The sequence below is a fragment of the Mastigoproctus giganteus genome, chromosome 2 (assembly GCF_048544385.1).
Source record: "Mastigoproctus giganteus isolate SK-2022 chromosome 2, ASM4854438v1, whole genome shotgun sequence".
Classification (NCBI taxonomy): domain Eukaryota; kingdom Metazoa; phylum Arthropoda; class Arachnida; order Uropygi; family Thelyphonidae; genus Mastigoproctus; species Mastigoproctus giganteus.
Window position 1 is genome coordinate 47,714,696 of NC_143576.1, and position 25,308 is coordinate 47,740,003.

The following is a 25,308-nucleotide window of genomic DNA, read 5'->3' on the forward strand; positions in this document are numbered from 1 at the left end:
GTTCTCCCATTCAGAACTATAGTGAACATTGAATCTTTCTCCTGCCTTGGCATGACGTTCATGCCCGCTGTGAAGGACTATCCCCATGAATGTCCATGGAATCATCTAAAGGAACATTATGCTGCCTTCACTGCTGACAAGTGCATTCAGTGGCTTGAACTTAAAGGACTTGTGACGCCGCTAATTCTCCCTATCCAGGGGTATTGAGATACCTCGTAAGATGAATGATAACACCTCCAGAAGGTTGCAAACAGTTAAAAAAAAAAAAACTATTCAGTTGATCAATCGATACAACTGCCTGAACGTCCTGCCTTGGCATAACATTCATGCCTGCTGTGAAGGATTATCCCCATGAATGTTCATGGAATCAACTAAAGTAATGTTATGCTGTCTTCACAGCCAACAGGTGTACTCAGTGGCTTGAACTTAAAAGACTTGTGAAGCCGAGAATTCTCCCTATCTGGAGGTAGTCAGATACCTCGTAAGATGAATAATAACACCTCTAGGTTGTAAACAGTTAAAAAAAAAGAAAAGAAAAAAAACTATTCAATTGGTCAGTTGATACAACTGCCTAAATTTTTACAGTTGAATTTGTAGTCTTAGAACATTGCAAGTTAAGTCATAGGTTGAAACTTGCAACCATATTTACTCATATGTATTCCTTGTATTCAATGGTTTTGTCTTCTTGCAAATAGTATGTATAATTTGCAATCATATATTTGAGCATTTATATTATTTAATCACTTTGAGTTAATTGTTTGCTAAGTTTTCCTTTTAGAAAAAAAAGAAACTGGTCATATGTTGAAAAAACCATCTTTACTGTTTACTAGTTACATACATAAATACATTCATTATAACGGAATGTTATGTGTATTGTATACTTGTGTTATCTCAGTTGTTAAATGTCACAATGAATAGTAAGTATAGTGCATTTTATATTAATTATGTTAAAACAAGAATAGATATTGATTTTTTGATTTTTTTGTTGCATGTAATGCTATTGTGTCGAGTCAATAGTACGATAAAGGAGTTGCATCCTGAGAACTCTTTAAGAAGAAAGTTTCCAGTATTTCCCCAAACCAACAATGGATAGTCTAATAAGTATTCCAGTGCTTCAAACTTCCAGTCTTGACATTTCCAGCTTAGAGAACATTCGGTGCAATGAAACCAAAACAATGTGTTAATCCATTGAAAAAAAAAAAAAAAAAAATGTTACACTATAAACATTGGACATGTGATAAACAAGACATTCCACCTCAACTCATGTGAAAATTTACTTTGTTGTATGTGAATTTTTTTAGATCTGTGGAGACCAGTTTGTCTGTTGAACCAAGGCAAGATTGTTGGATGTTAAAATTTACATAAAATTATGATTATTAGATCCTAAATGACTCAGATTTTGGAAATTATTGGATAGGAACCTTATTTTCTTTTGGGTACTATTTATCATAATTAAGAATAATCCAATTTTGTAAGAGGCCAGATATTTGTGTCTACATTTTTCCCACCGGAAGATTTCATGTTACACGTACACTTCAAAGAAACTTGTAAATTTTGAGTGTGTGAAATTCTCTTTTCCCTTTGCACAAAATTTATGGCCATAGGTGTATAAAAATTATTTTAATTTCTATCCCTTTCGCTTGCTTTCAAGAAGCATGTATGCTTCTAGGTGCACAATACTTTTTCCACGGCCTGTACAACTAAAAAAAAATAGCATCACTTTCGGAGCTTGTGCATTTTACTTTCATTTTTGAATGCCCCAGGGGATGCGGCCACTGAAATATTACACTGCCGCGAGCATCTAGTCAATCCATGATGTTATGTAGTTCTCCTGTGTAACGGCATCGAACATGAATATCCCAAGAACGGTGAGGGCAAAAGGCAAATATTGTCATAAGTAGAACAATTAGCAGAACAAGACACATCACGTTTTGCGTAATCAGAACTCTACAAACACATTAAGATAACATATCATTTTCTTGTAGTGTCTAGTCGCAATAGGCGATAGGTCCCCAGTGTAATTCTTTTCTCCACATTATTGACCCATGAAACCAGAAAATGTCAGGGGAACACAGATGTATATATATTTTAAAAAGGGGGATAGCAGAGAGAGTTAGCTTTGGGTGAGACTTGACAGAAAGGAGTGAGCAGTGAGAGTGTTTGGCCAAATTTTGAGAGTGTGTGAGTGAAGAAGAAGGATAAAGAAAACAAGTCACTAGTAAAAGATGAGCAAAGAGCCACAATGGATGTCTGGTCCAGAACTTCGTTCCCCCTCGAGGCTGTGCAGAATTATTCGGGTAAGTCAACCCTTGTTGCTTAATTACAAACTATTCTAAATTTCCCCATAGTCGTACCTCCCCTCTACACTCGTTTTAATGCATTTACAAGATATCCTTCCTCGTAGACTATTAGACAATTGTAAAATTTTCTTTGTACTCAGTTTTAACAGATAATGTGACTTATCAACTTAGTTGTCAAAATATTAATTATACTATTAACTTAATATGTTTTCCTGTTCCAGCATTAGAACCGTTGTATGTTATGACAAACAACAATCATTTTGATACCTGTAAGATTGACAATCAAACAACCGACATACCAACAGCAGTAATGTTTTAACCTGCTATTTAGTTGTATCTAATCTATTTTATACAAGTGTCACACAAATCATGATATATTTTGTCTAATAATTTACTGAATGATTTAGTATTTTAATAAACTTTGTTTTGTTTGTTTACCCTCTTGCGTCCTGACTATTCTCTTTAGTTACACACAATTAACTTAATAAGTTTGGTAAAAGGACCATAGTTAATGCGGCACTTTGGAGCCCAATCACATAGAAAGGAGCCCAAAGTATAATCACAGCGCGGTCTTCGATGTTGCAGGCTTACTCAACGTTCATCTGGGAAAGTTTTCAGAACACAAGATCTTTGTCCTAATTTAACTGCTAATTTAATTTTCATATGAAACCCAGGTTTTCTGGACACACATGGTAGCGTGCGATCTTGCTAGCAGCAGAGTGATCCAAGAGTACATTGATTAGCAGGCACACTACAACAGAAAAGACCATGTGGAACAGAGGATACTTCGCTGGATAGTTTCTAGCTCGTACTGGTTGCAGATCAATATACCTTGGTGAAACCAGACCTTGGAGCAATATGTAATTATTGGTAGAAAGATGGATTTGTGGAGCAACTTAAGTGTGTGGCAGTTTAACCCCCAGTCTGACCGACTGATCCGAACAATGATGGCTGTTTAATTTCTGACCATGGTATTGAGATGAGAAAGATGTGGGGAAAAGGTGAGCTTGGAGTCCAAGAATAAGGTGCATTTTAACCTGCGGAGGTCTTGTTGCCTGAAGGGATCCCTTAAGGAGGACTGACTGGGTTTTCTGTGGGGAAAGACGTAGCTTATGGAGTTCCGCCCAATCCCGCATTATCTGAATCTCATGATTTGCGATGGCTTTAATGGATGCTCTTGAGTCTGCAGCGACTGTCATGGTAAGGTCGTCGGCGAATGCCTGTGTGGTAACAGGGATCAGGTCAAGAGCAAGGAGATCATCCAGAACAATGTTCCAGAGGAATGGGCCCAGAACTGACCCCTGTGGACAACCCCTGTGGACAGAGCGTGTGAGGCTTCTGTATGGAGTGGAAATTGTGATCTGGTTATCCAGGTATGTTTGAATACACTTGTACAAGTTGGGTGGGGTATGTACTTGCCACAGTCTTCACAGGATGCTCAGCCACCAGAGCATATCAAATGCTCCAGCAATATCTATTGCAATTATTAGGTAATATTTATGTGTTCTTGATGTGGCTGCACTGACTAATTGGCAGAGGGCATTCTCTGTGCAGCCTACTGGGCAAAAACCGAATTGAAGGTCAGTGCTCATATAATGTGTTTGGAGCTGCGGTTGGAGGAGTCTTTCGAAGAGCTTGTTTATCTTGGGTAAAAGAACAATGGGCCAGTAAGAGTTGGATTGCTTGGGTGGCTTGGATAGTTTCTTAAGTATAAGTCGAACATTTGCAGTTCTCTATTCTTCCGGGAAGTAACCAAAATTTAAGCATTTGTTGAAAAGATCCAAGAGGAACTGTGGGTTGATTGTTGCTGCCTTCTTAAGAATTTCAGATTCTATGAGATCTGGTCCAGGCCATTTTTTGTCCTTCATGTGAGCGATGGCCTGATGCAATTCCTCGATGGTGAATTGAGCTCAAGTTGCTTCTTTGTAATAAGTGCTATTAGAGTGGCAGATTTCCTGTTGTTGAGCTGTTTGGGGATCCACATCGCTAATAAATAAGATGTTGAAGATTAACCATTGATTCTTCCCAGGACGTAGTGATAACACCTTTGGGAGTGATAGTTGAATCAATTATCTCACCTTTGGGGAGCCTGTTAGTGGTCATGCGATATACTACTCCTCAGGGATCGGAGTTTGATGTAGTGAATACAGTTTCTCCCAGGAAGCTCTTTTCAGCTGTCTTATTAGTGAGTTATAATTTCTAGCACGAATGTATTCTTCACAGAGAGCATTGACTTCACTGACAGGCGACGAGGAGCATTGACTTCACTGACAGGCGACGAGGAGCATTGACTTCACTGACAGGCGACGATGAGCATTGACTTCACTGACAGGCGACGACGAACGAATGAGCGCTTTTTCTCTTCAGGCTGACCAGGCGTCTTGAAGAGAACTGCTCTACACGTTCGTTACCACCTAAGTGATGTAACAGGGCTTACCATCGAGAAGGTGTGCATGAGTGGAGTTTAGGGAGGTAGGCCAACTGGACTTCTCCTAAATCTTCTGAAATAGAAAGTTATTGGATCCATCAGTGTTTTAGACTGTGATAACCCAGACAATGCCTGTTCCACTTTAAGCCCTATTAGTGTACTACCACTGTATATAGTTAACTTGGTATTAATTGTATTGTTGCAGGACCTCTGATGAGGAAATTTATTTGTATTTATTGCAGGACGGCAATATTAGGGTTTAGTATATGTAAATCGATGTGCCAGGTTGGCTGTTGTGTGGGAGGTGTACTAGGACTTCGGCCTCTAATAAGGTACATAAATTGTAAATCCTAAATTGTTTAAATTGTAAATCTTCAATTCTATAAATTGTAACATATAGGTCTGACTCCATTCTAACCGAACTGGTAGGTTTTAACTGTCTGTAGAGCAGTTTAAGTTGCGAAGGTTAATGTAGAAATTAGTGCCTTCAACATATTATAATAAGTGAGTTTCAAGTGTTATGGATATATAGTTCGGCGGTATTACATTGGTTTCAGGCGAGAGATTTATTGGTTGTGATCATTCATGTGAAGTTGGTGGATCAAGATATTTTGCAAAACTAAAATTGTAAATAATGTACAGTTACTCTTCAGCGGCAGATAGGGATACACTGGAGCCGGCAGAAAATAATAAAATACTTTGAATACTTTGAGTACATATCTATCCAACAGATCTGTCAAAGTCACTGCTCCATACCGCACAGTAACAAGATCAATTTACAGAGGATGCCCACAAGGCTCCCTTCTAGGCCCACTTATTTGGAACGTGGTCCTGAACAGATTTCTGAATTTCAATCTCGGAAACATCCCAAGCCTATGGAGACGACCTCATTCTGATTCTGGCTGAGGACAGCAGAGCAAATCAGGAAATTACAGCAAACGAGGTGCTTCCAACCCTGCAATAATGGGCTGATAGAAACAACCCAGCAATATGTTGAGAAAAAACAAGCTCAATCCTACTCCGGGTGACCTTGGACATCAGTAGACTTCCCCAAATCAAAGTAATTGGTTAAGCTCACAACAGAAATTAAGCGCCTTGGTGTCATTCTAGACAGAAATTTATTCTTAACCCCATATAAAGTACCCCCAAAACAAAATTAGAACTTTCACCTCTCTCTTTACATGAATCATCTGTAAGGACTGGTGTCTGAGAAAAAGATCCTCGCCCTCTTCCACAAAACTGTCTTTCTGCAAGTCATCTGTCTGCGCCAGGAGTCTGATATAAAAAGCGATAACCACAACAAACAGAAGAAAGCTTGAAACTGTACAGAGATACATCCTGCTCACGATCGCCAATTGATGTTGGTGCCCAATGCAATATTGAAATTATTTGGTGTGACACTGAGAAAGGAAGAAAGAGAGTAGGTTTTTGTCATAGGCCAAATGAATCTGATGAGCATAATGAGCAATAGGGCAGAGAAATAGAGCGGGCCAGTAAATCAGAGTGTCTTATTGTAGGGGATTTTAATTTCCCAGAGACTGACTGAAATTTGTGGATTGGTCACTCACAAACTAGCAAGGCTGTTGTGAATTTATTGGATGATTGTTTTATAGAGCAGCAAGTTCGTGAGGCAAATAGAGGGAGTAATATTCTTGATCTGATTATCAGTAGCATTTCTTCATGCATCAAGAATCTGCAGATAAAGAAACCACTAGGCCGTAGTGATCACAGTGCACTCAAGTGGGTTTTACTCAAAGAGGTAACTAACATCAAGAGTAAAGGGAAGGGTTTTTGCTTTCATAAAGTTTATTATGGTGGTGAGACCGTATTTAAATTCTATACCGTAGCACCAACTGATGATGGTACAACAGCAAATTCAAAATGGGAAGCATTCAAAGAATTATTCTTGGAAGCTAGTAGGGTTTTCATACCAACAAAGAAATATTGTTCAAGGTTTGGGCCTAAATAGATGTCAGATGAACTAATTAGACATGCGACAGAGTAGGAAAATGCATAGGATGCATATAAATTAACATGTGACACAGAAGCCTATGATAGATATAAGCTGGTCTGTAACCAATTTGCAAAGGAGGTTAGGCAGTCGAAGGAAGATTACTAGAAATCTTTGGCAAAGGATGCAAAGAATAACAGAAAAGAGTTCTTTACTTATGGAAACTCTAGAAGGAAAGGGATGAACCAGATTGGTCCACTTGATATCGATGGTTCAACTGTTGATGATCCTGCTCAGGTAGCTAACAAACTAAATGAATATTTTGCATCTACAAATGAGAAGTTATTTAGGGAGTGTAATGCTAGAGGTGTATTAAACTGTGGCAGTAAGCTAGATAATCTTGTAATAACTGAGAGTAAAGTGGAGGATAAATTGTTGAAGTTACACATACGAATGGCACCTGGGGTGGATGGAATCTATCCAGTTATATTAAAGGAGGCGACAATGGGAGTAAGCAAACCGTTGGCCATAATTATGAGAGCTTTCCTGGACTCAGGAGAGGTACCCATGGATGGAGATGTGTAAATGTGACCGCAATGCACAAAGGAAGATCAAAGGGAGACACAGGTAATTACAGATACGAAGTTTTCTCAGCCGTGCAGATGGTCTGCAAGAGTAGCTCATGGTGCCTTGTCAAGGATATACAGCAACCTTTCTAGCAGCGATAAGGAGGTGATTATCGTCTTGTATAAGGCAATGGTCAGGCCACACCTAGTTTAACTTCTGTTCCGGGGAAATTTATGGAGGCATTGGTTAAAGAAGCATTGCAGGATCATCTAGACAAGACATCAGTTGTAGCTGTGATATAGCATGGGTTTGTTAAGGGAAAGCCTTGTCTGACTAATTTGATTGGACACTAGATGTAGTCACAAAGGAACTGGATGCAAAGAATATCTTTGTTATCATATATTTGGATCTTAGAAAGATTTTTGATACTGCTGCACATGGAAGACTGCTGGACAAATTGGAGCAGTGTGGCATTGGAAGCAAATTGCTGTTATGGATAAAGCGATGGATGAGTGGGAGAAGGTAAAGAGTGGTAATCAATGGACACTGCTCTTCGTGGAATAATGTTATTAGTGGAGTCCCCCAGGGTTCAGTGTTGGGTCCATTGTTGTTTTCTGTATTTATAAATGATATTGATGATAGCATATCAGGCTTAATGTCCAAGTTTGCAGACTATACGAAGGTTGGCAGGGTTGTTAATGACACTAATGGCAGTACACTGCTGCAACAGGATATAGAAAATTTGAGCAGATGGGCTGAGAGTTGGCAAATGAAGTTTAACATTGACAAAGTAAAGTACTACATATGGGAAGCAGTAATCCCAGAGTAACGTATCAGCTCTGTGGTACCACACTGACAGTGGTAGAGAATGAAAAGGACCCTGGGAGTAATTGTGGAGGCAGATACAAAGTTTTCTCATCCGTGCAGATGGTCTGCAAGAGTAGCTCATGGTGTCTTGTCAATGGTATACAGGAATTTTTCTAGCAGCGATAAGGAGGTGATTATCGTCTTGTATAAGGCAATGGTTAGGCCACACCTTGAGTACGTTATACAGGTCCGGAGGCCTCATTTTAAGAAGGATATAGAGCTGCTGGAACGATTACAGAGAAGGACAACAAGATTGGTGAATGGAGCAAAGAGTTGTTCTTAAGAAGAAAGGCTTAAGTTTTGCAAATTAGTGTCTGGAGACTAGACACCTGCGAGGTGATCTGATTGAGGTGTATAAAGCCTTGAATGGTTTGACCATGCTCAATGCTGATGAGATTCTTTCTGATGCTCGGAATAATCGCCTGAGAGGGCATAAATTCAAATTGAGGAAAGTCGGTTGTAGGATTATTGTGTGTAAATTTGCCTTTAGCCAGCGGGTGGTTAAATTCTGGAAATAACTTCCATCTATCGTTGTAGAAGTTGGTAGCTTAAATATATTCAAGGCAGAACTTGACAAACATTTGGAGTGAGAGGATAGGTGAAATAAGGGGTTTTTTTTTTTTTGGCTAATACTATATAAGCTGCTTTCTTGCATCATGTGCCCTTGCTAATGCTAATGCTAGTCTGCAGCACAGTCAGCTCTCATGCGCTCCAGTCCTTCCCCTGGACCTCGATATAGTTCGCTGTAGCCTCCTCTAAAATCTTTCCAATGGCAAAGCCGCTACCTGTCAGCCGTCACACTATACTTAACCAAAGTCTCGAAAATGGAGAAGAGTAGGCTCGCCTTACATCTTCAACAAATCTGGCAAACTCGCTGGGAGAACTCATCAAAAGGACAAATTACACGGAAATTCATGCCAATAATACAAACTGTCTACCCGGAATATCTGCACTGGTTCTCCCCAGGACTGCTGTTTATGTACCTGCTTACCAGTCGCGGTGCCATCAGACATAAACTATCAAACTTTCGACTCAGTGACAACCCCCTATGGTATTGTGGAATGATTGAAACATGGGAGCACCTTACGCACCACTGTCATTAATCGACGACCTTCGATGCCGCCTTATCACTGAAATCCAATATGTATTACAGAACCAAGATGACCATATACTGGAGGAAGAGGGTAGTTATAGGGCACTAACAAAATATGCGCAGGACCTCTTCGACAGAAGATGAACCTTCCCCGTGCCACAATCCTAGCAACCACAACCAACGTAAATCCTAGCTAATTCCCTCAATGAAACCACACATTCTGAAACCACCAAAGATCACTAGAATCTACCAAGTATGACCATGAATAATCTGGCCATGTAAACCACTACACAATGTCCATGGACGGACAGTCAGCTAACTGAACCAAACTACTTAGGATGGGACCACATCCCATGATAAAACACACTGGGAGAACTCATCAAAAGTACAAATTACACGGAAATTCTTGCAATAATACAAGCCGTCTACCCGGAATATTTGCACTGGTTCTCCCCAGGACTGGACGAAACACATTGATGTGATAACCACGCACTCGATCCACGAACTCGACCCAAAGATTTGACCAAATAACAAGTGTATTGCCACCGAACCTGATTGGCGAGCTGTGCCAGCTCCCTTGCCTGGCCCACTTTACCTTCCCTGGCGGGGGGAAGATGACGGTCTTACTGTCTTTCTCCCTCCCAGCCGTCACTCTCCTTTCCTTCTCTATCTTCACGCTAGCGTATGCCCCACATGTCAAAATCTAACTTTGTCCAAATTACTTTTCGTTCACTTGAAGTCTGAGAGGCCAAAAGGCCTCTCAGGCTTCAAGTGGTCTCCCCATCCAATCGATGATTTATTAAATAATCATTATATGTATATATAGATTTATTTATTTTTTATCTATTTATTTATTTTTTTATCTATTTATTTATTTTATTTTTATTTATTTATTATTTTTTTATTTACTTTTTATTTTATTTTATATATATATATTTTTTTATTTTTAATTATTATTTTTTAAAGGTCCTAGCCACTGAAATCTCAGAAAATTGGGTGGCAGGACCGGCCAGAGTATATACAAACTATTAGGTACCTGGTCTGCCTCCACGGGGTGAAGTGCGGGCAACCTCGTGCCTCAGAAGAGGTCTGGCGGCTAAATGGCCAGAAGAACAACGGTATATGACACCACACATTCTGGACTCCACAAACTTTTAAATCTTTGGCATTTACAGCAAACTGTATCATACCACAATGTAAACTACGCGGAGATGGGGAGATGAGGTAAACCGGTGGTACCGTCTGACCCTAAATACATTTTACACTTTACCTAAACATCATTGCTGACCAGGTACACCCTTTCATGTAAACGGTCTTCCCCTCCGGCGGTGCCGTCTTTCAGCAGGATAATGCGCCAGGCCACACCGCCCAGATTGTTCGAGACTGGTCTGCGGAACATGAGGAAGACTTCCAGGTATTGCCCTGGCCTCCAAATTCCCCAGCCATCAATCCCATCGAGCATCTGTAGTTTGTGTTGGAACAGCAAGTTCAATCTGCGGCGTCTCAACTACGGGCCTTACATGAGTTAAAGGATCTGCCTGTTACGTGTTGGTACCGGATACACAAGACACATTTAGAAATCTTGTAGCGTCCACGCCTTCCCGGGTACGACCTGTTTTAGATGTACGTCAAAGACCAACATCATATTAGCTAAGTGGTCATCATGTTTTGGCTCATCGGTGTGAGTTGAGTGTGTGACAACCGCAAGCTGAAAAAATTGCTGTTGAGCATTGTTCTTGTATTTTTGCTTGTGCACCGTCGTATTTTCTAGCCATATTTGTCCCATTTTCGTAGGTTCAGCTCTACAATCTCTGAGAGGAACAGCATGTTCTCTCAAATTACCAGTTATCAACTGGACAATTTCTTCTCCTATTTTGTTGCTACAATCTGCAAACTTGAGAAATCTTTCTTGAATCTCATACTGCATTTCTTTTAAAAGTACGTATCTCAAAAGAAATGTTGTTTGTTCAATATGGTAGGAATCTGGTGTGGTATCTTCTATTACTGCAAAGTAATTTGCTGATTGCTTCTCCAGAAAAATGTGTTGTTTCACAAGATTCATGCATTCTGCAATAAATTAATTTTGTGAGTCAGGGGACAGATAATGAACTTGAAGCCACTCACTCACTCCTTTTCTGTGACTTCTGTACACTTAGCACATGTTCCTGAAGGATGAGGTCCCACTGGAGAGCAGTTCAATATGCCCCTAAAAAGAGTCCATTGTTTGACTCACCAATTCAGTGTGATGAACCAGTAAAGGCCATAACACGTTCTCCCAAGAAGAGTACAACATCGATCATGCACTTTTTAAGGTTGTATCATTTCACAGCTTCAGTTTTCATTGACGCTTCTAATATAGTGTCAACTCCTGTCCCAGACAGCAGGCGTCTTTCTAGTTCTTGCCAAGCTAGGTAACATTCTCTGTGACTATTGCCTTTTTCATTTTTTGGGATCCTATAGGAAAGTTTCTGCCACTTCCCATTAGAATCCCAGCCTTCAGGATACCAGTGCAGATTTAGATGCAGAAGTGCTAGTCTTGAGACTATTGACTGTCTTGTGCCAAAATAATCGACATGGAAAGCAATATAATGTTTGTTTCTGTTGACTCCAGTCAATCCAGTCTCTTACATGTATTTCTCCATTGGTGCTTTGAAATTTCAGTATGCTTTCTGGGAAAACTTGATTGCAGGTATCTTTTGGGAATGTTTTAGGAAGAGGGCTGTGACCTTTCGTAACATACATTTCTACTTTCTTTTGAAATGGAAACTTGAATGTGATACATCCAATGTCAAGGCTTACATTATGGTTACTCCTCTCGTTTTCTAAATTCAATACAAATGTGCATGTATGTCTGTTTATTTCTGTTTTCCATTTTCATTTTCTGCATTTTCCCCTTCATCAGATGCCTCTGCATGATTACCCAAGTCAACTGTTCCTTGTTTGGGGATGAGGTTTCCAACAGTTTCTTCTTGCTCCAATTCTATAGGTGAGCTCAATAAAAAAAAATTTGAATCCGCACTTAATCCAAATTGAAAAGGCGTTTGTTGATTCTTTTTTTCATTTTCTTCTCGTTCTTTCTTGTTTTTTCTTTTCTAGGCTCCTGATTTGTGAGAATACATTTTGTAGGGATGATTTATGATTTAAACTTTTTATCTGAAAAAAAAGGAGAAAAAAAGATAATAAGACAAACAATATTATATACTAATAATTTAATAGTAGTACTAGTTGTAGAAGTAGTGGCAGCAGTGGTAGTAGACTAGTATTACTAGTAGTAGTAGTAATAGTGGTAGAAGTAGTACTGGTAGTAGTAGTAGTAGTGGTGGTAGAAGTAGTACTGGTAGTAGTAGTAGTAGTAATAGTAGTAGAAGTAGTGGTAGTGGTGGTAGTACACTAGTATTAATAGTAGTAGTAGAACTGCTATGCCGACCGGGCTAGCCGAGTGGGTAAAGTACCTACCCGGCAACCCAAAGGTCGCGGGTTCGATTCCCGCCTCGGGCTTGGATCAAAGTACTGCTAAAACCTTGGGAGGTGCAATATGGCCACAGAAGCCGATGCGCCAACAACTACCAAATCAAAAAAAAAAAAAAAAAAAAAAAAGAACTGCTATAATTAACATGACGTATATTGTCATTTTAGAGAACATGCTACTACATCTAAGTTCAGGCAATGTCAACATCCACCAGCCAACGATAAAAGCCATTCCGATTTTAAATATTGTATATTAATATACACTTTACCTTTTCATTATTCATGTACAAATTGCATAGCTACTTTAGTTTCGTTGTAGCATAAAATCATTGGCTTATCAGAACGTACAATATGTGATGCCGGATTCTTTGAATAGGCTTAGCCAAGCTGGCGATCATAGTTATCATCATTAGGCTTAAAAGTTCTATTGATAAGCTATGAACTGTTGCAATAACGTGTAATATAGGTCACAGTTGATACTTTGGCTCCAGGGCCCTGGTACGATGTACTCCCTGCGCATGCCTATCATAGGCCCTGCCCATATGCATTACTTTGCATTTGTTAACTTCAGTTGTTAATTCTCAGCCCATTTGCACAACTTTTACAGATCCTGTTGCAGTACCATACTATCATTACTGTCATTAACAGCCCTGCCAACCTTTCTATCATCTGCAAACTTCGACTTTACAAAATTCTGCTTTACATACCAACTACGAAATATTGTTCATGGTTTAGGCCTAAACGGATGTCAGATGAACTAATGAGACATGTGGCAGAGAAGCAAAATACATGGAATACATATAAACTAATGGGTGACATGGAAGCCTATGATAGATATAAGCTGGTCTGCAACTAAGTCACAAAGGAGATTAGGCAGGCAAAGGCAGATTATGAGATTTTCTTTGCATCCTTTTCCAAGGATGCAAAGAAAAACAACAAAGAGTTCTTGTTCTTTACCTATATAAACTCTAAAAGGAAAGGGATGAATAAGATTAGTCTACTGCAAAGTCAGCATCAGACTTTAAGAGCATTAACAACAGTTGTCAGCGAGATGTCCTCGCTTCCATCATCATCACAAAAAGAGAGCTTATCCAGGCCATCAATGATATCCCACCAACGTCTTGCACTGGATATGATGGGGTCCCACAATTCGTTCTTAAGAGCGTTAGTGTATTCATCATTGATGCACTCCTAGGTATCTTCAATGGAATCCTCACAACGCAAAGTTTCCCAATAGCCTGGAATCAATATATTGTCAGACCAATCCCCAAAACACAAGGAGCGACATCAATTTCACAATTCAGGCCAATAATGAAAGCCTCATGTCTCCTCAAAGTCATGGAGAAGTGCCTTCTTCCTATCCTAACCAACCAGGTTCTGCCATGTGAATCACCAAACATTCACTATGCCTTGTAACGCAGGTCCACCATTACAAACCTATAGCAAACCACCAACACCATTCTGGGGGCTCTACAAGATAGGGCTGAGATGGCAATTGTTTATCTGGATATCCAGTCTGCATTCGACAGCATAGACATCCAGCCCCTCCTGCAACTTTGTGAGGATGGATACCAGATAAAAGGCAATATACTGGAATTCTTGAAGTCGCTACTTACGACCAGGGTCCTTCACTTGACTGTGAATAAAAAATCTTTCACAAGGAAAGTTTGTGTAGGTGTACCCCAGGGCGGAGTTCTCTCAGGGCTCCTCTTTACAGCTGCCATCCACCCATTCCTGTGTCAGCAAACAGAATTTATCAGTTATGCAGACGACTTGAAGCTCCTCTATCGGATCAACGGGACCGCCCGATCTGATTCTGTTTCTGGAAACATTATCAACAGCCTCAAGAATCTGATTACATACTTGGCACAGTTCTCTCTTAAGAAAAATCCAAAAAAATCTGCACAAATGGCATTTTCTCTCAAATCAAACCCAACGCAACTAAACCTGGAAATCCACGGAACCCCCATCACCCCAGTCATCAAGCACAAAGATCTCGGCGTTATATTCGACCCTAAACTCAGTTTCAAACACCATGTTGCAGACATTCACAACAAGGTCTGCAGAGCAAGATGGCTTGCCAAACTACACCTCCTTCATGTCACAGAGCCTGAGTACACGCTCCAATACATATACCGGTTTCTGCATCCAGCCATCACCTACGGGTCAGAAATCTGGCCGTCAGCAACGAAAACCACGCTAAAAACCATTGCATCTGATGAGTACTGGCTTCTTCAGTGGATCCTCTTCAAGCATAAACTGCCACCGCTCATACATACTTCAGATATCACCCAACTTCTAAATTACAGAAAAGTCTCCAAACGGATATTTGCCCTCCGCTTGCTTGTGTCAATTAAAATGATAGCGGGTGAAGTCAATACGCCAAATTTTTGGCAGATGTGCAATTGGAGGATCCACCCAAAACCCTTAAGAGCCCTCCCCTCTCTGCAGTCTGTAGCGTGGAGGCTCAGAATAGGGGATAGATTCCTGCCCATGGAGATGCTCTACAATGTCCAGGATCTGGATGTGGACTACAAAAAGTTCATAGAGGACAAATCGTACAGAAGACGCATCATCAGGGACCAGCTTTCGTCTTCAACCGAGTGACTGTCATCGTCCTTTCATGTGTCTTCATTTCACATGTTAATATTAATTTTATATGTAAAATATGTAATTATACGTTTTATGTCCTAATATATGTTTTAAGTAATTTTTCTTGTATAAGTTATTTAATGTTAAACCCCTAGCATTGTCGCAGTTGTGGGTATTATTGCATCAGGCAATCATGTAACCAATCACTGCCTGCAATAAAGATATATATATTGATGGTTCAACTGTTGATGAACAATCAACAGTTGAACATCTACATTCACCCATGAGGACTTATTCAGGGAGGGGATGCCAGAGGGGAGTTAAACTCCTGCAGTGAGGTGGATGATTTTGTAATAACTGAGAGGAAATTGGAGGGAAAATTGTTGAAGATAACCATACAAAAAGGCTCTCGGGGTGGTCGGGATCTATCCAGTTATATTAAAGGAGGCAGCAAAGGAAGTAAGCAAACCCTTAACCATAATTTTGAGAGCTTCTTTGGACTCACGGGAGGTATCCATGGACTGGAGGTGTACAAATGTAATCCCAATTCACAAAGGAGGATCAAAGAGCAACACAAGTAATTATAGACAGGTTGGTTTAACTTCTGTTCCACGAAAATTAATGGAGGCACTGGTTAAGAAGCACTGCAGGATCATCTAGATAAGACTTCAGTTATAGCTCGGACACAGCATGGTTTTGTTAAGGGAAAGTTTTGTTTTGTTTGGTCTTGCCTGGCCAAATTGATCGGATACTATGATGTGGTTACAAAGGAACTGGATGCAGGGAATAACTTTGATATCATATATTTGGATCTTAGAAAGGCTTTTGCACATGGAAGACTGCTGCACAAATTGGAGCAGTGTTGCATTGGGGGAAAATTGATGGTTGAGTGGGAGAAGACAGAGAGTGGTAATCAATGGACACTGCTCATCCTGGACTAATGTTATTAGTGGAGTCCTTCATGGTTCAGTATTGGGTCCATTGTTGTTTTCTGTATTTATAAATGATATTGATGATGGTATATAAAGCTTAATGTCCAAGTTTGCAGACGATACAAAGGTTGGCAGGGTTGTTAAGGACACTACTGACGTGATGCTGCTGCAACAGGATCTGGAAAGATTGAGCAGATGGGCTGAGAGGTTGCAAATGAAGTTTAACATTGACAAATGTAAAATACTACATATGGGAAACAACAACCCCAGAACACCGTATCACCTCTGTGGTACTACAATGACAGTGGTAGAGAATGAAAAGGACCTGGGGGTAATTGTGCAGGCATATATGAAGTTCTCTGAGCAGTCCAGACCGTCTGCAAAAGCAGCTCATAGTGTCTTGTCAATGATATAAAGGAATTTTTCTAGCAGGGATAAGGAGGTGATTATCTCCTTATATAAGGGAATGGTACTGTATACAGGTCTGGATGCCTCATTTTAAGAAGGATGTAGAGCTGTTTGAACGAGTACAGAGAAGGGCAACAAGATTAGTGAATGGAACAAAGGGTTGATCTAACGAAGAAAGGCTTAAATTTTCCAAATTACAGTGTCTGGAGACTAGGGACCTGCGAGGTGATCAGATTCAGATGTATAAAGCCTTGAATGGTTTGAGCATGCTCAATGCTGACGGAATTCTGCTTCTTGCCCAGGATAATCATTTGAATGGGCATAAATTCAAATTGAGGAAAAACAGATGTAGGATAGATGTGTGGAAATTTGCCTTTAGGCAGCGGGTAGATTGGTTGGTGGAACAGACTTCCATCCCTTGTCGTGGAAGTTGATAGCCTAAATAAATTGAAGGCTGAGCTTGACAGGTACTTGGAACGAACGGTGCGGTGAAATGGGAGCGTGTATTTTTTTTTTTTTTTTTTTTGGCTGATGCTGCATAAGCTTGCTTTCTTGCATCCTATGCCTCTACTAATGCTAATGCTAATGCTAATTAACCCCACTTGAGGCCTGCACTTTTATGCCTAATTTTTAATTATAATTTGATACCCGGCCTCGTGATAGAAACTAATTATTTCTGAAATTTCTACTCAATCTACAAAATTGAAACTCTCAATATACATAAACAGAATATTTTTCTTTGATTTCCTACCTTTAAAGTTCAGCAAGACCTATTAATTAACTCAAAAACAGCAAAAATGTACGATCATATTTGCATTTTTATAGTTATGAGCGCAAAAAACAGTCGGCGAAATTCGTTTGATGTATATAACGCGTCTCTCCATACGTTTGAAATTCGCGCCAGATCGTTTCGCATCTGGCTAGAACGAATCAACTTACACAGAGCTGTAATTGACTGACGTAATTTTACGTCAGCGTTACCAAGGTGACTTATGTAATTTCACATCGGCGTTACCAAGGTGACTGACGTAGCCGACAGGGAGGAAAAAATATATATATGTACGCAAGTGTTTCTTGGCATAAGAAACTAACGGAAAGAATTGCAACGAATTGTTTTTGAAAAACAACAACATCTTATTTCCTTTCTTCAATATGTATTGTATCTACTAACCAAAAATCAAGAAAATTCATCTATTGGAAGCCACAGTGGAAACGGTAAAAAAAAAAAAAACTGGCGTAAAACTGATAACACAATGCTCATTTGAAAAGAAAAAAAACCTTCAGTTCACTGTAATTGTTTTAGAGAACAATATTTTGCATTATTCTTTTACCGTAATTGTAGTAGGCAACAATATCGGATACTGGATATATATTTGATCTTCTACAAAAATTTCAATTTCGAAAACGTGTCGAAGCAACTTTGCAATTTCGGGACCAAAATCGGACTTTTCTCGTTCGGCTCCCCTGTAAAAGAATTTCTCCATTGAAACTCTAATGACGCATTCCCGGAAAGCGCTCTCACGCACACCAAGGAATTATTATTGTTATTATTGCTCTTATATTATTTCTCCCTGATTAGGGGATTCCACTTCGTGACGGGTACTGCTACGAAGTACACAGGGTGGTTGTAATGTCTGGTGTTACTGTTGGTCGAGGAAATCTCTGATTCTCCGACAGGTGTTCAAGATCGCGACTTTCTGTTGTTCCTTGTAGGTGTTCTCTTGGAGACCTATTGCTGCCAGTAATCCGTTATCTTCAATATTTTCTAGCAATTTGTATTGTAAAAAAATATTGCAGTTTTGCGAAGAATACACACTTCAAAAAACAATGCCTTCATAGCGGATGATTTTTTTTCTTCTTCTTTTGCGCACCAGTTTTCGAAGTTTATATATAATGCTGCTATCAATAAATGAATTTCCTTGATTTTGTGTTACTAGATACAATTGAAGAAAAGAAATACGGTCTTTTTAATATTTCAAAAACAAATGTTTCTTATGGTTATTCAGTATACTATGCAAACAGATGCATGATGCCCCCGCTTTGGAGCACGTGTGGAGAATTCTGGCGTCATGCGGAAACGATTCCCACGCCAAAGTTTCGCAAACACAGCTCGTGCTCGCTAAAATAAAAAAACCAATGGAATATCGCGTTTCATGAGCCCTAGGCTAATTACGATGGAAATTAATAAAATAAGTCAAAAAGGCTTAAAAAATGCATACTTGATGTCACATTTTTGTCATTTGCGTGAAATTCAATAGAAAGGTCGGAAATTTTAAGTAGGACAACTCAAGAAAAAAAGTTCTGGTTCCAGCTATACCGAGTTTCAGCTCTGTAATTAGTGTAAAAATTATAGAATTTATGAATTGTAATTTGATCTGGGTAAACATTTGCCCAGAGGCCCCGTTCCTTCATCAATTTCACTGATAAATATAAAGCTGAAAAAAAGGCATGCTTCCCGATCTTCTAATAGTTCACAGAGACAATGAGAATAAACAGAAGATTGAAGGTGGCAAGCATGGCTTGCAGGGAACCATAACCAATAAAAATGAACAGAGTACTAAGAAACTGTAAGAACCATTTTTGTACAGAAGTTTGTAAAGCAAACTTTACAGACCGGATAAATTTCGAAATGACAATACCCTTCGAAGTATTGCACCAGTGAAGAAAATGAAGATTCCAACTACCTGTTTTTTCATATTTGACACTGTGTTGTACGTCAATTGTAATACCAGAAAAGCCAATAGAGATTTCGAATCGTCTGTAAAAAGAAAAAGCCTTGAGAGGCACGTAAAAGATCAGGGAGGGTGACATAACTTCATTAACAGTAATAACCACAGTGCGACATGTAACTGGCAATATGTTTCGATGAATAAAAAAAAAAAAAACAAAAAAAAAAAAAGACTTACCGTACTCTGAATAGCAACACTGTTAGAAAATCAGAACCTTGTGCCGGCGCCATAGGTACACATTGGGAGAAAGACCATCTATAATCATGCGCTTAAAAGGTGATTCTAAATTATTGTCGGGGTTTCCAATAATGTCTGGGAGATATTGTTGGCATTACTTCAAAATGGCGACTGTTCAAGAGAAGGCAATGTGCGTACTTGGTTTTTTGAAACCAAATCCTTTATCACAACGCAATATGTGATATCGTACAGAATTCAGTATGGAAAAGATCCACCTTCAGATAATGCTATCCGACGTTGGTGAAAGCAATTTCAAGAGACTGGTTGTGTTGTGTACCGAAAAGGAGCGGGAAGACCGAGCACTTTGCTGGAAGATGTTGATCGAATCCACGAAGCATTTTCTCGAAGCCCACAAAAATCAACTAGACGAGCTTCTTTGCAGTTAAGTATGCCACAAACAACTGTTTGGAGGATTGCTCCTAACCCTTCACCTCCATGCCTTCAAACTGCGGATTCTGCAGGCTTTAAAGCGAACGATGTACCCCGCCGTTTCCAAATTGACCAAGACATTTGTCAAACGTCGAAGCTGATAAAAATTACCTTTGGAGATGGAGATTTAGTGATGAAGCAATGCTTTACATAACAAGCAGGGTAAATCGTCATAACTGCAGAATATGGTCATAACTGCAGATCAGAAAATCCTCACGCCATTCGAGAATTCGAGAGAGATAGTCAAAAGGTCAATGTCTGGTGTGCTTTGTCATGTTCGGAAGTTTTCGGGCCCTTTTTTCCTGAAGAAAAAACAGTGACAACGGTGACCTATCTGGACATGCTACAGCTGTATCTGTTACCCCAGTTGGAAAATCATCAGCCAAATGTGGTGTTCCAGCAAGATGATGCACTGCCACATTGGGTACCGCCGATTCCGTGGCGCCTCCGTAGCCATGCGGGCAGGAGCAGCAGTGCGTAGCACACGCTTCTTGATTAGACCGGGGTTCGAGCCCGTGACCACCAAATACGGAAGATGCGGAAAGGTCAGGGAATGACCACTGCATATTGATGAATTTGAAGTATTGCTCAAAACATCAAAGGAAGATATTGTGGGGATTTCAGAGACGTGGTGTCACACAGATATAAGGAATGCAGAACTGGAATTTGGGGAGTACAATGTCTACAGAAGGGATAGACAGGATAGGAAGGGAGGAGAGGTTATGCTATTAGTTAAGAAATAAATAAAATCCAAGGAAGTCAAGCCAGTCGACATTGCTGGACAGAGCAGTGTCGAGTCAGTTTGGTGTGACATAAGCATTGGGAGATCAAAATTGAGAGTAGGATTGGGCTATAGGCCTAATGACTCTGATGAGTATAATAAGAAATTGTACAGGGAAATAGAGTGGAGCAGTAAACCAGGGTGTCTTATAATGGGGGATTTTAATTTCCCAGATATTGACTGGAATTTGGGGGATGGTCACTCACACACTAGCAAGGCTTTTGTGGATTTATTGGATGATTGTTTTCTACATCAGCATGTTCTGGAGGCAACTAGAGGGAGTAATACTCTTGATTTGATTATCAGTAGTGATTCTTCATGCATTAAGAATCTGCAGGTAAATGAACCACTAGGTGGCAGTGATCACAGTGTGCTGAAGTGGGATTTACTCAAAGAGGTAACTACTATTAGGGTTAAAGGAAAGGGTTATTGCTTTCATAAAGGCGACTATGATGGACTGAGACAATATTTAAATTCTATACACTGGGACCAATTGATGATGTGACCAACAGCAAATTCAAAATGGGAAGCATTCAAAGAATTTATCTTGGAAGATACTAGGCTTTACATACCAACTAAGAAATATTGTTCAAGGTTTAGGCCTAAGTGGATGTCAGATGAACTAATGAGGCATATGGCAGAGAAGAAAAATGCATCGGATACATACAAATTAACACGTGACACAGAAGCCTATAATAGATACAAGTTGATCTGTAACCAAGTTACAAAGGAGGTTAGGCAGGCGAAGGCAGATTACGAGAAATCCTTGGCAAGGGATGCAAAGAAAAACAGCAAAGAGTTCTTTACTTATGTAAACTCTAGAAGGAAGGGGATGAATCAGATTGGTCCACTTGATATCGATAGGTCAACTGTTGATGATCCTGCTCAGGTAGCTAACAAACTAAATGAATATTTTGCATCGACATTCACACATGAGGAGTTATTCAGCGAGGGAAATGCCAGAGGTGTATTCAACTCTGGCAGTAAGCTAGAGAATCTTGTAATAACTGAGAGTAAAGTGGAGGAGAAATTGTTGAAGATAAATACAAGAAAGGCACCTGGGATGGATGGCATCTATCCAGTTATATTAAAGGAGGCAGCAAAAGAAGTAAGCAAACACTTAGCCATAATTATTAGAGCTTCCTTGGACTCAGGGGAAGTACCCATGGACTGGAGATGTGCAAATGTGACCCCGATTCCCAAAGGAGGATCAAAGGGCGACACAAGTAATTATAGACCTGTTAGTTAAACTTCTGTTCCCGGAAAATTAATGGAGGCACTGGTTAAAGAGGATCATCTAGACAAGACTTCTGTTATAGCTCAGACACAGCATGGTTTTGTTAAGGGGAAGTCTTGCCTGACCAATTTGATTGGATACTATGATGCAGTCACAAAAGAACTGGATGCAGGGAATAACTTTGATATTATATACTTGGATCTTAGAAAGGCTTTTGATACTGTTGCACATGGAAGACTGCTGCACAAATTGGAGCAGTGTGGCATTGGAGGCAAATTGCTGCTATGGATAAAGGGGTGGTTGAGGGGGAGAAGACAGAGAAATCAATAGACACTGCTCACCGTGGACTAACGTTATTAGTGGAGTCCCTCAGGGTTCAGTATTGGGTCCATTGTTGTTTTCTGTATTTATAAATAATATTGATGATGGTATATCAAGCTTAATGTCCAAGTTTGGAGACGATACGATACGAAGGTTGGCAGGGTTGTTAAGGACACTACTGACACTATGCTACTGCAACAGGATTTGGGAAGGTTGAGCAGATGGGCTGAGAGTTGGCAAATGAAGTTTAACATTGACAAATGTAAAGTACTCCATATGGGAAACAGCAACCCCAGAGCAACGAATGAACTCTGTGGTACTACACTGACAGTGGTAGAGAATGAAAGGGACCTGGGGGTGGTTGTGCAGGCAGATATGAAGTTTTCTGAGCAGTGCAGACACCCTGCAAGAGTAGCTCATGGTGTATTGTGGATGATATATAGGAATTTTTCTAGCAGGGATAAGGAGGTGATTATTCCCTTGTATAAGGCAATGTAGCCAGGCCACATCTAGAGTACTGTATACAGGTCTGGAGGCCTCATTTCAAGAAGGATGTAGAGATGTTGGAACGAGTACAGAGAAGGGCAACAAGATTGGTAAATGGAACAAAGGGGTGCTCTTACGAAGAAAGGCTTAAGTTTTGCAAATTACAGTGTCTGGAGACTAGGCCCCAGCGAGGTGATCTGATAGAGGTGTATAAAGCCTTGAATGGTTTGAGCATGCTCAATGCTGATGGGATTCTTCATCTTGCTCAGAATAATCAACTGAGAAGGCATAAATTCAAATTGAGGAAAGACAGATGTAGGATAGACGTGAGGAAATTTGCCTTTAGCCAGTGGGTGGTTGGTTGGTGGAACAGAATTCCATCCCTTGTCGTGGAGGTTGATAGCCTCAATAAGTTTAAGGCTCAGCTGGACAGGTATTTCGAACGAACAGAGGGGTGAAGTGGAAGTGGTTATTTTTTATTTATTTATTTTTTTTTTTGTTGGCTGATGCTGCATAAGCTTGCTTTCTTGCATCAAATGTCTCTACTAATGCTAATGCTAATATTCCCTGAGCAATATGGCCTTAGTTGCTAATGCTCCTAAAAAAAAACAAAAATAGCCGATTCCGTGGCTTCGCGCTCAACCAATCTTAAGCTGCTTGATTTCTTCCTGTGGGGATACGTGAAGGACATTGTGTTCAAGACCCCTGTGACCTGCCTCGATGAACTGAAGCTCAGAATTGTTGCTGTGATCGAAACAGTTACACCGCAAATGCTGGAGCACACTTGGAGGGAAACCGAATACCGCTTGGACATCTACGTGCCACGAAAGGCGCGCACGTTGAATTTGTTTAGCATTCTGCAATATTGATTCTATAGTTAATAAAACTCTTTGACTTACACTTTCATATTCCGTAAGCAGTTTTATTTTATTGTTTCCCGTTTGAAAATTATAGGCCACGGAGACCCCAACAATGATTTATAATCACACTGTCCCCATGCGGCAGAAAAAAACATTATTTCCTCAAACTAGCAAACCCCTCATTTCTGTGGACTACCTATTTTGGTAAACGTGACAATATGGTAGTTTCCCCATTGTTAATAACAAACGTAGTCTGCTCATGGCCAGGTAGAAAACGAGGATTTGCCCAACCTGTACAGTAATATATTTTTTTCGCTCGTAGCACGAAGCACTTGCTCTAAATTGACTAGTGTTTTTTTTTTTTTTTAATCACCCTCGTAATATGGACATGTGTTGTGTGCTGCGGTTGTACCCAACTATTTGCATATTTATTATCTATTTATTGTTGTTATGAAACCGGAAATGATGATGAATGAAAGGTGTCTTTATTTATTTATTAAATTTTTTGCATCCGGAGTAATGGTATTACAGAGTAGTACATAACTCACTCGTCTTATGTGTTTGATACTGGTATGTGTTATGGCTGATAGCCATTGCTTCAACCACAGGAGTAGTCTGTTTACGTAATGTTATAACTATCTGTTTTTAAATCTTTTTTTTTTTTTTTTTTTAACTGTAGACGAATTTCAGTAAGACTCATTTCGAATGACTTACTTAAAATTGAAATAGTGCATACTTGTTTGATAAGAGTGAGATCGAAGTGTGAATCCCGAGTATACGCCTATAGTGGCATAACGTTAACTTTCTGTTTCTTTTCGCTGTATTATGATGTTATGCAGGTAGGTGAATGGCAGCTAAAGGGTGATTATAATATCACTTAATTGAAAAAAGGATCATATTATTCTAAATTCTTGTGTTTTATGCTTTATGGAAATTTTATTTTTATTGCCGTGAACAAAATTTAATACATATCTTAATAAAGCACGGTCTTAAATTTAATAAAATGTATAAAATCAATCTGAGCTGGATATCATCATTCTTCTGTTGGTGATTCTCTTCTACTTCTGACTCTTATTCCTCTCTGTCTCACAGGGGATTTTTTTTTTTTTCTTGGCTGGTGCAAAAGCTTCAGGCTTCCTTACACCATTTAACCCAGGGGCTGAGCATGGGCTTGGCAAACCCAGGGTCCTGAGCTGGATAACATTCTTCTCTTTCTTGCTGAATCCTTTCTACTTCTCTCTCCCTCCCTCCCAGGGTAACTCGAGAATTTTTTTTTTTTTTTTCTTTTGGCTGGTGCAGCATAAGCCTCAGGCTTCCATGCACCATATGGCTAATAATAATAATATAGCTAAATATAATAATTTAAAAAGAAATATGTATCTTGCAAGCTGAAAAATAAAAGATGACAATAAACAGATTAATATAAATGCTTATTTATGAGAAATGGTATGCTATTACATTTAGAATGAAAAATTTATTCTGTACAGAGAGATGAATAGCTGCAGCATTTACAATACAATTTTATATATTATATATAATTTATTGTGTGTATTATATATAATTTATAATATATATATTATAAAATATATACAATGGTGGATAAAAACTGCATCACCTTAAAA

At 39.5% G+C, this 25,308-nt stretch overlaps 1 protein-coding gene across 8 annotated transcripts in view; it reads left to right on the top strand.

The window, feature by feature from the left end:
* The first annotated feature begins 23,917 nt into the window (after positions 1 to 23,917).
* The window catches only part of LOC150089292 (organic solute transporter subunit alpha-like), a 367,728-nt gene continuing 366,337 nt past the window's right edge, over positions 23,918 to 25,308 (top strand). For 2 of the 8 annotated variants that reach the window (XM_090368478.1, XM_090368474.1), the window contains exon 1: positions 23,921 to 23,953. Coding sequence is in view for 2 of the 8 variants with exons in the window: in XM_090368473.1 (XP_090224599.1) it covers positions 24,242 to 24,256 (15 nt within the window). In the remaining 6 variants the exon portion in view is untranslated. Of the gene's footprint in view, positions 23,954 to 24,170; positions 24,257 to 24,356; positions 24,526 to 25,308 lie in introns of those variants that run through there. The other 6 variants (XM_090368470.1, XM_090368476.1, XM_090368473.1 and 3 more) reach the window with 6 other exon arrangements.